Source organism: Daucus carota, chromosome 3, assembly GCF_001625215.2.
Source record: "Daucus carota subsp. sativus chromosome 3, DH1 v3.0, whole genome shotgun sequence".
Lineage (NCBI taxonomy): Eukaryota > Viridiplantae > Streptophyta > Magnoliopsida > Apiales > Apiaceae > Daucus > Daucus carota.
In genome coordinates, this window is record NC_030383.2 from 64,069,073 (window position 1) to 64,084,267 (window position 15,195).

At 33.5% G+C, this 15,195-nt stretch overlaps 3 protein-coding genes across 4 annotated transcripts; 1 reads left to right on the forward strand and 2 right to left on the reverse strand.

Annotated features, from left to right (window-relative positions):
• Nucleotides 1-3,795: 3,795 nt before the first annotated feature.
• LOC108211780 (chaperone protein dnaJ 20, chloroplastic) lies at nt 3,796-4,483 on the forward strand. The gene is made up of 2 exons (XM_017383465.2): nt 3,796-4,257; nt 4,352-4,483. Exons 1-2 carry the CDS (start codon nt 3,796-3,798, stop codon nt 4,481-4,483), a joined length of 594 nt encoding a protein of 197 aa, XP_017238954.1.
• A 1,502-nt stretch (nt 4,484-5,985) lies between these two features.
• LOC108211781 (uncharacterized) lies at nt 5,986-8,221 on the reverse strand. Its single transcript, XM_017383467.2, has 3 exons — nt 7,900-8,221; nt 6,384-6,502; nt 5,986-6,299 (listed from the first exon to the last, which is right to left on the reverse strand). Exons 1-3 carry the CDS (start codon nt 8,133-8,135, stop codon nt 6,265-6,267), a joined length of 390 nt encoding a protein of 129 aa, XP_017238956.1. The 5' UTR covers nt 8,136-8,221; the 3' UTR covers nt 5,986-6,264.
• A 1,287-nt stretch (nt 8,222-9,508) lies between these two features.
• Nucleotides 9,509-14,685, reverse strand: LOC108211306 (uncharacterized). Of its 2 annotated transcripts, none has more exons than XM_017382867.2 (9): nt 14,500-14,685; nt 14,247-14,310; nt 13,173-13,403; nt 12,518-12,699; nt 12,234-12,408; nt 11,940-12,148; nt 10,640-10,765; nt 10,439-10,542; nt 9,509-10,341 (listed from the first exon to the last, which is right to left on the reverse strand). In XM_017382867.2, the coding sequence occupies exons 1-9, from the start codon at nt 14,540-14,542 to the stop codon at nt 9,643-9,645; spliced, it is 1,833 nt and encodes a 610-aa protein (XP_017238356.1). In that variant the 5' UTR covers nt 14,543-14,685; the 3' UTR covers nt 9,509-9,642. The 2 variants fall into 2 exon arrangements, with proteins under 2 accessions (XP_017238356.1, XP_017238355.1); XM_017382866.2 differs by having other exon boundaries at nt 10,439-10,548; nt 14,500-14,684.
• Nucleotides 14,686-15,195: the final 510 nt, after the last annotated feature.

A 15,195-nucleotide genomic window follows, 5' to 3' on the forward strand; every position in this document is an offset into this window, starting at 1 on the left:
CAATCCACAAGTAATTTTGAGTCTCATGTGGTTAGAGAAAGATTTCATAGCCTAGAAGTAAAAGTAAAGAGCAAGATTTAAGAACAAAAATGAATACTTGTATTGATATAATAAAAGTGTTTACAAATTTAGAGTGCTACTACTAGATCTACTACATAAAAGAGAGGCTACTAAAAATATGAAATCCTAGGTTAAAAAGATTGTCATTACAAGTAAAGGGGTGGGGGTATTTATAGCTAAAAATGTAGGGTTTAGGGGTAGGGTGGCTAAATCTAATTCATCCATGTGGGATGTGTGTTGGGTAGATCATAGCCTTCCATGTGTCCCCTTACTTGCCAACTTTCTTTGATTTTCTTTTTTTCTTTTCTTTTTCTCCCTTTTTCTTGCATTTTCTCTTCTTTCTTTATTTATCTACAATTTCCTGAAATAAAATAAATAAGCAATTAATACTATGAAAATAAACAAAAGATAGGCACTTAAATATGCAAAAATATGGACTAATCATGTTTCATTAATTAGTGCATTGATAAGTGACAATATTGTTGAGTTTCAAAAAAATCACAATAAATATAGGGATTTAGTGCATTGAGAAATGAGAATAATGTTGAGTTTCAAAAAAATCACAATTAATATGTAGATAAATTTGTATTGAAAGAAGAGAGGGACAAGTATTTTGAGACAAATTTTTTTTCCAAGCTGGACCTATAAATTGAGACGGAGGGAGTATATTTTTTATAGACAGCCATAAAATTATTTTATTCTACAAATATTAATATTAGATCATTAATATAATTTTTATAGGCCGCCGCAACGCGCGGCTTCTCAACTAGTTAAATTAAAACAATAAAAAAGAAACTGCATGATTTAGCAAGAAATGAAAAAGCAACTAGATCAGTTTATAAACTTTTTTTTAGTAGAATGATTAACTGAATTTTCTTATAAATAAAAGGATTGACATGATCTCCTTATAGGTCCGATCCGAGCACAATATTCAAATAGCAAATTATTATTAGACTGTTGGATGAATATTTGGCGGTCATTATTATTACAATTTTATAATATATTCAATTGTTTTTAATCGTTAAATAAGTAAAATGACCTTGACTAGCGGCTAAAAAGTACAAAACAAATACCCGTCTAGCGGTTATAAATGTTACATTTGTTATAAATAATCATGCCTATGTCATTGAAAAGATCTAAACAATCAGTTTATCGGGATAAGACTCTAAATAAATTTACACGTTATCAAGTACTCCCTCCGTCCCATTTTAACTGCTTTTGACTTTTTTACACGTATTTTAAGGTGTTAAAAAAATCACATCTAAACATAATTATTGTTTATAAAATTTATATCAAATAAAAGTTTAGAATCTAAACTTTTATTTGATATAAGAATTAAATCTTTTTATTGAGTGTAGATACTATTTTTTTACACCTCAATATACGTGTCAAAAAATCAAACATCAGTTAAAATGGGACAGAGGGAGTATAAATATAACCTATACCATCAATATAAATTAATAACCTATACCATCAATATCCGGATAAATTCGTGTTTGTTTGGTTGACATCTAGATATGTAGGAAGTAGAAATTCCTAGGAATTAGGATTTGAAGAAACTGTTTGGTTGACATTTATTGGGGAAGTGTAAGTTCCTTGGAACTTTAAATGCCTACAAAACATAGGAATTTATTCACCTAGACCCCCCTTGATAACTTGAACTTCCTGCAGAAAGTTAAAATCTATCAATCAACCAAACACAAATTTAAACTTTCCATTTATTATAATTTCCATGATAATTTTAAATTACATACCAAACAAGCACTAAGAAAATTGTGAAACATATCCGAGATCAATATTGCATACAAGGGGCAAGAGTTGAGCAACTTGCGAAGGGGAAAAAATGTCTGCGAGTTTACAAGTTGGCGATATACACAAGCTATAAATTATTGACATTTTTCTGATTCGTTTCGAATGAGATCATATAAAACAATGTCATTATTTTATAAATCCTGACTTGTACAGTTAGTACCAATTTTCAGTTTTTTATTATTAATTATCGTCCAAATGCATACACGTTTAGAATTGTATGGTCTAAAATTAGGGTCACGGCCTAATTTTGTATTTTATATTATCATGTTGCTAGTTGGTGAAATGTCGCTCTTTGGATCATAATATTACATATAAATTGTACATAGGACATCGAAATTTCTTTTAATTATTTTCTTGACAGGAGACATCGATGTTATTGGTTACTTCGAAATCTGAGATCGGAATGAAACTAGACCTTTCTTTGTAGTTGTTATTTAAAAGAACAAATTGAAGGGGTACAACATAATAATATAAAATATGGGTCATTCAAGCAATCAACCACTCACTGTAATAATTTTAAATTATGAGTTCATGTTGTGTTTAAAAACTCAGGCTCATGCTTTTATATTAACAATGTTAAAAATAATTAATTAGTAACATAAAAACATACTTATATATATTGTACTGTCATTTTTTTAAATGTGATGCATTAATATACAACACATTTATGGAAATAACGGGTCATTTAAACTGAAACCGTGTTTAAAATTGTGATTTATAATTTAGCCTGACTGAGAAATTAAAATGTTTGTTTAGATAATTTTGACTTATTAATTTATGATTTATGATATATTAATATTCAATAAAAATTTTGTGTTTTTCTTTCTGTCCTCTGTTCTGAAATATTCATCCCCCTCCACAAGAAGTGTGATTTAGTTTCTCCTTTTTTTTTATTGTCATAGTGTAATTTCAACGCGTTTAGTAGTCCGGTGTACTGGAAACGAGAGGAAAAAACAATAGTTAAATAATAGAACACTTATCTTCACGAATCTGTGAACTGTAATAATAATAAAATAAACATCAGCTTATTAGACGTATGGAGGCGTTCCTAGTGAAGCAGATGGTCAAAAATCAAGAAATGAATTATTTACACCGGAGGTACACCGACACCGTATAAAATTGGAATTTGACATAGATTAATTTTAGTTAGGTGATACTATTGTAAAATTTTGATTTACTAAAAAATTCATAATTATTCCTTATTATTTATTTTGCTAATTTATAAATAAATTTTCCTAACAACCTTTTTATTTAGTTGAAATATTTTTATTCAGTGAAGATTTTTTATTTGCCGGAGATCATGAGATTGTAACTAATAGAAATTCATCACCTAACTGAAAATCAAAAAGTGATTATTATTATTTGTGACGAAAAAAAGTGGTTATTATTTTGTGTCATGAGTACATTAAAAGTCCGTTTATAAATTATATGCCTATTTAACTAAACATTTATAATAACAAAAAATTCTCCAACAAAATTTGAATCATCAGCTTGATTAGTTCTGATTTTTGATTTCACAATGATTAACATATTCGATTTCAAATCTATACCTAGGTTATATTTATTTTAACTTTTACATATATGTTAAGATTCATATCAAACACATAATTACAATTTTTCTAATATTTTTTGTTATGGTGAAAAAAATTAATATTTAATATTTTCTTTGGAAAAATTGGAATATAGAATACCGCCACGCAAAGTTGGTTAAAATGAACAAATAATTTGGTACCGCGAAAGTTGGTTAAAATGAACGAATAATTTGGTACCGCGAAAGTTGGTTAAAATGAACGAATAATTTGGTACCGCGAAAGTGCACGAAGGGTGCACATGTTGGACAGATAGTGACTTGGCCATCTATAAATATAGTTCTATTCAGCATAAAATCTATCCACAGCAGATCAGATTTGAAAGAAAAAAAAAATGCATTGCAGTAGCATCTCTGGAAACAATGTTATTGTATTCCATCTTTCACCAAAACCCTACAAATTTCAGCCTTCTGGTTTCATTTCTGTCAATACCCTGCTCCAAAACCCGAGCTTTGTCGTAAAAAGTTCATCAACTAAATCATGCAAATCGAGAACGAAAGCCTGCGTTAGTACAATAGCACTGGATCAGAGTACAGATAATTTTTATGAACTGTTGGGTATACCAGAGAGTGGAAGTTTATCTGATATCAAGAAAGCTTACAAGCAGTTGGCCAGGAAATATCATCCTGATGTTTCTCCGCCAGATAGAGCAGAGGAGTATACGCAGAGATTTATTCTTGTTCAAGAGGCTTACGAGACTTTAGCTGATCCACAAACAAGAGCTTTATATGATAATGATATGACTAAGGGTCTACAGTTTTCATTCTCCGCAAGAAGAAGAGTTGATTATCATGAGGTATATGGTTGTGTCATTAGCTTTTATGCTTACAATACATACTTAGCTCCATTTTAACTTGGCCTTGACACAATTTGTAATTCTTTATTGACAGACAACAGATGAGAGAAAAGAATGGAAGAACAAATGGATGTCTCAACTATCAGAGCTGAAACATATGAGAATGAAGAATAATGATACAAGAGAGTCATGGGGATCTCGAATGCGTAGACAGCATAGTGAATAAATCAGTGCACTAAGTTATCATGCTTACCAAGATAATATAAATATTAAAACAGGTGCTTTTGCTCTGTTTCGAACAGAGGAATAGATCCAGTAAAAATATGTACTTACTAGATGCTTATATCAATAATCATGTCTTCAGTGTAGTGAAGCTTCCCCTTTAAAGATGAATAATTCTGAGCTTTTGGGTTGAATCTGTTCTTTACTTCAAGTAAAGCTAACTATCATGTTCTAATGTTAGGCGGCTCATCTTTAAGGCCACCTAACTATCAGAGCCTAACATTAGGTGGCTCGTCTCCAAGGTCAATCTAGAGCAGAATCTGGTTGTATATCTGCCAATAATTAAAACAAAATACTCCGTATTTAACACATCAGGACTGACCATTTCAACTAAAATTAAGTTGACTTTGTATTGCAGAGAATTCTAAAGGAAAGGAAACCTATTTTGTTCTTGCTCCAATGATAATATTCATCTTCAGCTAAGTTCACCTAAATGTAAATTACAAAATAAAACAAAGTAAAGGTTGGTGATACAGTATATAAATTCGGTGAAATGAAAGTTTACGCAACCATGGAGTCCGAATTTTTTGAAAAGGTCAGAGTAACACATGATAACACTCAATTTTCATATGAAGTTAAGACAGTATGTTAGTTGTAATTAAATATCACACACTTGCACATATTAAAAGTATCATAGCTTCATAAATCAGTCACAAATTCCCTAGGGGTCAAATAATTCAATTCTCTAACAACTGGATGTAGCAACAGCTGATAATGACATCATATATGACATGATTCAGCACTTCTGAGCCCTAGTTTTCTTTTTCAGTTCTTATGGTTGTACTTTTGTTCCTCTCTTTTTCACTCTTGATGACAATATTGACCCTCTAGTTTTGCTTTCCATTTCTTTGGCTTATTGTTTTATCATTAATCTTCGGGTCACAATTAGTGAGGATGACATATTGAAGACAACTTTGGCCATAACAACATTTTGTTTCTTATTTGGCCAAAAAAAACATGTGGTTTTTACCTGCCTTCCAAGGACAGCTAGCTACTTTGCCCTTTATCACATTGAAAGGATAAACAAGCAAAGGACAACTTACTGGATAAAGAAATACAGGAAAGGTATATCTCATGAACAAGTAGGCTGAAGTAAAATCACCAGCGAGGCACCAATAATACAATATAAAACATGTTTTAATATGCATATCTATCCTTCTAAACATGCATATTATACTCCAAGAACTAGAAAACATAATGTAATAGCTTGATTATAAAGAAGATCAATAGCAATAATAGTAATTTTGCAACAATTTTCACATTTAAATGCGTTAAAGGTTTAAATGTTGATACAGTAAAAACAGTCCCCTGTTAGAGCCTATAGTTTTTCAAGTACGCGTACTTCCAATAATAATAAATTCTTTAGAGCCTCCGTCTTGAAGGACCTTCAATATACTAAAGAAACAAGCAGGGTTTTTGGTATTAATATATCAATAACAACTTAGGTTAAGTAAAAATCCTCCTTTAATTAGTTATATTTTAGGTCTCAAAAAATGCTTAAGGGTTTACATGTTTGCAAATGCTAAAAATCTACTATATATTGATTAAAAAGAATTCTGAACACAGAAACAAAAGGATGAAACATTTGTAAAGTACAAGGCACTAGGTAGGGTAAGTTGCACCTCTCTTCTTAACAGTTTCTATATTGCACGCTGGAACTTGAAGGAGAATCCCCCTTCACGAATCATAAAGTATATAATCCAACAAAAGTTGTGATTGTGGAGTCTATTGTCCCATTTTCTTCTTCGCTTGCTTCTTTGCTGTTCATTACAGTGTAAGATTTGTTAGAAATGAACGCTAGGCAATGCTCATAAAAATGGCAACTGAGAGAAGACACCAACTACCTAATCTCCTTTTAGCTTCAGATTTTGCGAAGAACTCTTTCCATTCATCAGTTAGAACAAAAGCATATTCTACTTCGTCTTCTGCTTCCAGCCCTTTCCCATCCCCTTCCAATATCAACCTACATATTCCAATCAAGAATATAATAAAATTTAGAGGCATGAAAAAATGTTGGCTAAACTGGAACAACTAAGTCACTTAAGTGGTGCTACTGGGGGGATCCAATGCTTCGTATTATCTTGGTGTCATTAAATATAAGATTGAAGTACTTTAGAAACATTTGTTCAACCACTATGCTCTAATTTGCACACAGAAATTAGTTCCTCTAATACAATTCAAAGTAAAATTACAATGCTTTTCCCAGAAGTTCAACAATCATACATAAGCCAAGCTTGGTGCTATGAATCAAACTAAAATGTGTTAGACTCAATAGTTAAAACTGAAGCATGGACACTGTCCATATCAAGAAACCTACAAATTTCATACAAGTCACTGTCACAAAAGTAACATAGCCTAACTATAACAAATTATAAAACGACAAAGCTATAAGATAAAATAATAGCACGATAATCTCACAATCATTATTTGTTGCATGTCAAAGAAACCAAGTATTATATTATAACAAACCTAGCTAGTATGCTATAAATGAAAGATGTAACATATGCATGCCCTGAATTTTTTTTAAAAATACATATTTCCTAACACGACTTTAAAAAAATAAAACATATAAGAAACTGAAAAACCATATAAAAGGACAATCAATATAGAGAAAAGATTCAGTTCAACTTGTTTTAACATGATAAACAACATGATGATAAGACCAAGCCTACCTCCGTCCACTGACCTTTTGACTTTACTGTTGCTCCGTGGAGTTTTTTTAATGATGCTCGAACATGTACTTGTTTGATGGTTGTACAAGTATTTTGTTAAAATAACGTAGCTGTTAGTAGGCACCTGCAAGACAATAGTGTCGCGGAGGTGCTTGACGGCCACCATCACCGGGCAGGCATTGTTTTGCAGGACCCTACTAACAGCTACGCTACGTACCACCCTGACGGAGCAACAGTAAATCAAAAAGGTCTGTGGACGGAGGTAGATTTGGTATTATCACTTGGCCCTATCACATGATTTAGCCAATGATTAAAACATGGAACAAACTAAGCATTGAACCAGCATAAAGCAATTATAATATTACATATATCTCTCCTTTTGACTTTTTATAACCAGAACTAATTTATTTAAACATGAAATACCCTTTTGCCGCTAAGTTATTCACGACTCTCTTCAACCTCCCATAGAGCTACAAATTACAATGCTACATAAGCAAAATCATCATTTAAAATCAAACAAAATGCTCAACAATGTTATTGTTTTATCACTTAATAGCTATGGTGCTTAAAAAATGACATTGAGCCACACAAAGAGACATATATACAAACAGCTATAAGTGTATAGCAAGAACAATATAAACAGAAAATCAAGAATATAAATTTCAAATGGGGTTGCATAAAAACTCACTGGGTATCCTCATTTGCAGCTTGCAGACCATCAGAGACCTTAAAGTTTGAATCTTTACAGAAATTGAGTGGTGAAAAAGGGAGAAAATGGGCTATATTAGGGTTCAGTTTGGACAATTGAGAGCAGTGAATTGGGCAATGAGGCAACAAGGGGTGATGATGGTGATGGTGGTGATGACAATGGTGGTGGTGGCGGTGGCGGTGGCAGTGGGGGTGGCAGTGGGAGCTATAGTCCATGAGTCAGGTTCGAAAATGTGCAGCTTTTGAATATTTCGAGCCTCTCTTGTAAAAAGTCAAGCTGTTGACCAATTTTTATTTTTATTTTTACCTCAAATATTTTGTTGGGTCATGTTCCAACTAGGGCTGCACATGGGCTGGGTTGGGCCGGTTTCGGCCATTCAAGCGACCCAACCCATTTAGTACGGGTTAGAAAAATTTAACCCATTAATCATAAAAAGAATTAGAAACCCAACCCTACTAATTGTATGACGGGTTGGGTTGGTTAGGGTAGAGTTGATCGGGTTGAAAAATTTAAGCATAATCCAAAATATGTTTCGCACCATTTTATTGTATACAATTAGCAATAACATAGGACACTGCACCGATACAAAATATCAGGTGCTTTTAGAGTGCAAATATTCTCTTCATACTAAGGTGGATAGCTGAATCTTAATACACTAATAACTATTAAAAATCATGTTTCCGCCATGATATATAATCTTTAGCACGTTTGCCAATACACACTTTTGATCCTTAATATCATTAATTTTGTATTAGTATTAAATATAAAAACTTCATTGTATTAAAGTACTCGTGAATACGAATCCAACAAGATCACTCACGACTATATTTAGTCTTATAGATTAGACGTAAATTAGTAATTAGTCTCATGTTATGAACAGTCCCGACATATCAAACGAGAAAAGAATAAAGAAACGGAGGGAGTATCAGAGTGTTAAAGATATATTTTGACCGGGTTGGGTTGGTTTAGGGTTTTTAAAAGTCATATTTCGACCCAACCCATTATAAACGGCTCAACCAAAAATCAACCCAATTAACCCACGGTTTGGAATGGGTCGGGTTAGTCGGCCTAGTTCAAGGTTGGGTTGGGTTGGTTTGAACGGGTTGGACAACCCATGAGCAGCCCTAGTTCCAACCATCAGAGGAGAACCTTACCTTATAAGGCAGGTTATGCAGCAGCACTTAAGTATGAGTTAAGTTAGGGTTCTGGAGCAGAACTTCACATGTAAAATATGTCAATATCTATTTATTAGATTTTAAAATTATTTTTGAACACAAATCTATTTAAAATTTAGGAAAATTTAAGGTTCCGCAGCAGAACCTCAGTGGTTCTATGGTTCTATTTTAAGGACCGGTTCTCTATTGAGCGCGACTCTATTTTGTTACATCTAAATCTGGAAAAAGAAAAAGAATTACTTTATCAAGTTCAATATATTATCAAGAACGAAATACGCACGATCTCTGCTATGGTGTACCCAAGAAATATTACTTTAATAAACTTATCATCTCCAAATATGACTTGTCCGGTGGGAGAACGCATTAAATATTTACTTAAACCGGTAAGTCCTTGAGTTTTTTGGACCTTCTGGTTATTTTAATCATATGCAACGATAATAATGATTTGTATAAGTTGTAAATTTGAATCATCTTGCTATAAAGACAATATTACTTTAGTAACAATATTATTTTATTTAATTGTTACCTGTTCGACCAGTCTTGCTATCTAGTCTAAATCTAACCACAGTCTAAATCTATTCCAATCCTCTTGAGCGGATTCTTCAGGTAAGCTCGACGATACTGTTTTGCTGGAATATACTGTTGCTCCTTTCTGAGTTGAGTGTGATGATTTTGTTCTGCGTTCAAGCTTTCTTTTCATACCAGCATGATTATCCGCTTGAGGAGAGTTATCTGCATTTCTACCAGGAGCGTCTTTTGCAGGGACGTCTATTGTAGTTTCTTTTGGTGGCAAGCGCGCTGATTTTCTTTTGTGCTCGAGCATTATGTTCATACCAGAAGGATCAACTGCTTGCGGGAGATTATCTGCATTTCTACCAGTAGGAGCATCTTTAGTAGGGACGTCATTTGTGCTTGGAGATGCTGTAGCTTCTTTTTGAGGCAGGTATGATGATTTTGTTCTGCACCCATGCTTTGTGTCCATATCAGATGGATTCACCAGGGAGAAATTTTCTGCAGTCCAACCAGTACCAGTAGCAGCATCTGCCTCGGGAGTATGCACTGTTTTAATACCAAGACTATCTGCTTTAGAGGCATTATTGGCGTTTCTGCCGATAGGAGCATTTGTGTGGGGGGCATGGAGCTTGTGACCATTACAGACATAAGCATTATGGACAAGGGCTGAAATTATTGCAATGCCCAGAATAAGCACCATAATTAAAGATATTGGTTGCCATACCTTGTGAATCTGCATATCAGCCTCTCTATCAGTGACACCAAAAGAAAATTGGGTGGTGCAAAGTACTTGCACCGATTTATGAATGTGCTATAAAGGAATGCTTTACCTTGCCAATAGACCGGGCTTTGTTGGGAAGATTCCTATCAGCATGCTCGAGGGAATAGCGTAAAAGTTCAATAATTGTCAAATCAGTTGCTGGGTCACAATCTTCTGCAACTAGTGATAAAATCACTTAGGATTGTTTATCCCAGTCCAAAATTTATCTGCAGAGCTTATATAGTTAAAATATTAAAGTAAAAATGATCACCTGGGATGTCGAATATTTGTTTCTTTGGATGTACACCCAGCAGTTCTCCCAAATGTACACGAACACGTGCACGATCAGATAATGAAAGTAGATCACCATGTGTGACCACAACAACAGGTTTATCATCTGCACCCAGAAGATTGAAAAAATGTGAGAACGTATAGCCAGCATCACATGCACAACAGAGTAATAGATACAACTATGACACAAGGTGCTCAATTTTTTTCCCTTAACAAAACTATAATATGTAGTTGGGAAAATGAAAAATATATCCAGAGGCATTTGAATTTTATCTGCAGTAAGGAGCCAGATGAAGAACTACAAAAGGTGGGGGTTGCACCCACATTTGCAATACTTCAGCAGACTATAGAACTGTAAAAAGTCTAGCTAAAAAACTTTTAGAAGAGTCGTCAGATAATGCCTACCAGATAATACCTGACTTGTTTGAGAATGATATTTTTGCCAATCCCATACACAAGTTAAATTGCTAAAGCAGACAAGAGATACATGAAATCTCGCCAACATCCTTCTGCTTTATATTGGGATTATATAAGCAAAAACTATGTTGATCTAGTTGGCTATCGCTGGTAAATACATTTCATGTGCAATTAAATACATTGGTCTCAGGTTTGAAGGATGGAGAAACTAAAAACTACTGTCAGAGCTCCAATTCTGTTTTATTAATCTGGCAAAAAAGAACTCTCGCACTTAACACAAACACGATGATTTTAACATCATTACATGTTAGAAATTTAATCTTTCATCAAGCATGAAATCTTAAAGATACAAACATGATTGTCACGGGTTCAGGTTCCCATCACATAGACTTGAAAGTTTAATCTTCTCATTAATAATTGGTGTACTGTAATATGAAAGGTACTAAGTTCATGTCAAAAAGAACAAAACAAAGATACTTCTCAGAGCATCATCTCCAAGAGATTAGCTATATGATGTCCTAAACTATAATTTGAGGAGTGTGGCGCTCCAACGGCATCCTAACCATTCCGTAAAAGGTTAGGTACCTACTTCATTCCTCTTTTTGGGAAATGGGGAACCATTCCTCATTTTATTTTCTGAAATTAAAGTATTCACTACCCTCTTTTTTCACACTCTTTCCCTTCTCTTGAAAATTAATTCCCTCCTAATGGACTTCAAATTAATATTATATTAATAATAAGGAACACAAATAAGGATTGTTGTTGGAATTGTCATTCAATATAATGTGCTTGTTTACAAGGAGTTCTATTTTTTATATATTTAGGAAAAACCAAAAGAATGCTGTGGGAGATGCTCTTAGTACCTTTAAAGGACAAGAATGGACACTTGAACATTGTGGCAATCATCTTGTTGTACCCATCATCTTCATCGCCATTGTCCATGCAATTCAGAACAGAAAGGCCACTAACAACAAATATGACAAAATTAACCGTCCTGGTCTTACTGGAGCAATGCAGATTCTGATGAGATTTACAATTCAATTTGTTTCTCAATTCAGGACCATCAGAATTCCTGGAAAGTAGTTCGCAGAAGCAACCTGTTTAATATAATTCTATTCTAGACCACAAATAATAGACATTTGAAGTTTAACACTGACCTAATAACAAGTTCTCCATGACGGACACCCTCAGTCATCCATTGATTTAGAATGTCTGTATTTTCAGATTCATTATCAGACAAACTACGTGTGTCATATAAGCAAAAAGAAGATGAACCTCTCAGGACCATATTCTCCTGAAGGAAGTATGTTCCATCTCCATCATTACAATTATCTGTAGAAAAAGGTAAATGCATCATTAATCTTTAGTAATGAGATGAAATAACTAAACTCTTTATTCATGCTTTACAGCTTGAAACTATGTTGAAGTGATATCAAGTTACATGATACTTGAGCCCTTTCTGGGGAAAACTTATCATCGTCGAATGCCCTTAAAATTCTATTGACAAGACTGCTTTTTCCAGATCTTTCTGGGCCAACCAGTAAAAGTGTAGCCGTCTTTGGTACAATGTAATCCCTCAATTCCATACCACCCACCTTCTCAGTCCATGTTCCAGGTTTGTATCTGTCATTACAATAATCATGTCAATCAACTGGATATAGCCAGTTCATAAGCATAAAAAATGTACTTAAACAAAAACGTATTTACAAAATCACAGATATTGATCTAGTGGATCCAAAATAGCTAACAATTCACCTTCTCTTGAGTGATATAAATCCCGCTGCATTAAATTTACGAAATAACACAATGCAATGAGATTTTACACATATTGAACCACTCAAAGAAGGTAAAGTAATAACACATGTTAGCTCAGCCTTTTTTGGGATATATAATTAATTCCATAGTAATAATTTCACATAACACAATTCAACCATAGTAATAATTTCACATAACACAATTCAACGAGATTTTACACATATCTGATTACTTAATACTCAAGGAAGGTAAAGAATTGCTGGCGTGCACCAATACCCACAAACTCTACTACAGTCCACAGATACACAATAAACATTAATCAAGAAAGTATCTAAACATACCTCAAAATTCTTAACTTGGCCGCCTCCAAACTCTTAGTTCGACACTGCAATTCATCATAACTCCATAAAACTTCACTATATATGTAAGCGTGGTGTGCCTGCTTTTGTTTAGCTGTGAAGTACAAAGAATCCCTAGACACTTGAATACCCACATCATTAAATTTCTTGAGCATCAAACCCTTTTCTGCCCTCACCGAACCATCATCTCCCTTCAAACTTAAATTATCTCTTCTGTACTCATTCAAGACCCAATGTCAATATATAGCCACAAACATCCAAAGAAAGTTGAAAAACACAAAGTTTTTTTCTGTCTTTTTGGTAAGTTGAAAAACATACTAAAATTCAACACAAATAAAATATGAGTTATATGCAATTTGCACCCCTTATGTTTGGACAAAATGCACATTGCACCTAATAGTGTTGGATATTACACTTTGCAGCCCCAGACTTTTAACCCGTAGACACTTTGCACCCTTTCCGTTAATTTCTGCCGTTACCGTTAACTTTTGCAGGGGCATTTTGGGAAATTTAATTATATTTAATTAAAATCAGACTTTAATTTAAATTTTCTGATCATCTAAACGATATTTTTCGGAAAAACTTACAAAACGAAAGTTGTAGAGAATAAAAAGATCTTCTTAAAACTATAAGGTTCAAAATTTTCGTAATTCTTTTTAAAATTATTCTAAAAAAAATTCAAAAATTAGAAATCTTGTAAAAATGAACAATCGTTTTTAAATAATTATTTAAATTTTGAACTTAATTGTTCTAAAAAGATCTTTTTATTCTCTACGACTTTCGTTCTTTAAGTTTTTCCGAAAAATATCGTTTAGATGGTCAGAAAATTTAAATAAAGGTCCGATTTTAATTAAATATAATTAAATTTCCCAAAATGCCCCTGCAAAAGTTAACGGTAACGGCAGAAATTAACGGAAAGGGTGCAAAGTGTCTACGGGTTAAAAGTCTGGGGTTGCAAAGTGTATTATCCAACACTATTAGGTGCAATGTGCATTTTGTCCAAACATAAGGGGTGCAAATTGCATATAACTCATAAAATATTGAATATAGAATCACCTAAGTGAAGCAGATGGTTCAAAAGGGTAGTCTTGAAGTTCTTGTTCCAACAAAGATTCTTCATCTGCACTTACAGAAACCCTTATAGTCTAACTAAATATAGATTCCACATGCATAATTACAGACAGACAAACTCTGCATAAAGACATACTTACAACTTACAGAGAGAGAGAGAGAGGGAGAGGAGGGAGGGAGAGAGAGAGAGAGAGGAGGGAGGGAGGGAGAGAGAGAGGGAGGGAGAGAGGGAGGGTACCTGAAGAAGAAAGAGGAGGGGAGATTGTTGTGTCGCCGCCCATAGGTACTTTACTTTCTTGGGTTGATCAGAAAAGTGAATATCATGCACTTTGAAGTTTGAAAGCAACAGAGGTTTTATAAAGAAGAAAACAGAAGAGCCCTACTATGTAGTTGTGATCAGCAGTCCATTATTACGCGACCACGTATCAAAGCCCCCAATAAATTGACTATTTGGTTGGATATTGGATAAGTTAAACAAAATCTGTACTCGTGTATAATTTTTATGTTAGTTTTCGCTACAATTATTATTGATACTCGGGTATAAGAGTTCTGTCTTATCTCTTACTCCGAAACATACTTCAACAAGGAGTATGATACTTTTTCCGCTCACAACCCCCGAATTAATTTTATGATACATTTTCCGCTCACAAACCCCCGAATTAGTTTTACATTATTTTTACATGTTTGGTATATTTCACACGTACACAATTTTTTGGTCATTAGAGCTTGCGCAGTTTACTATATGTCGCCATTCTTGTGCAGTTTATACGTCAAGATTTATAAGGTAAATAGAATCAATTTTTAATTTGATACAATAAAATTATCTCCTAATTCAACAACTAAACAACTGGTTCGTCCATCTATAAGGTAAATGACTCCTTGTAAACACAATTAGAAAGAGATCTTCCACGATTATCGATGAAATATACAAAAT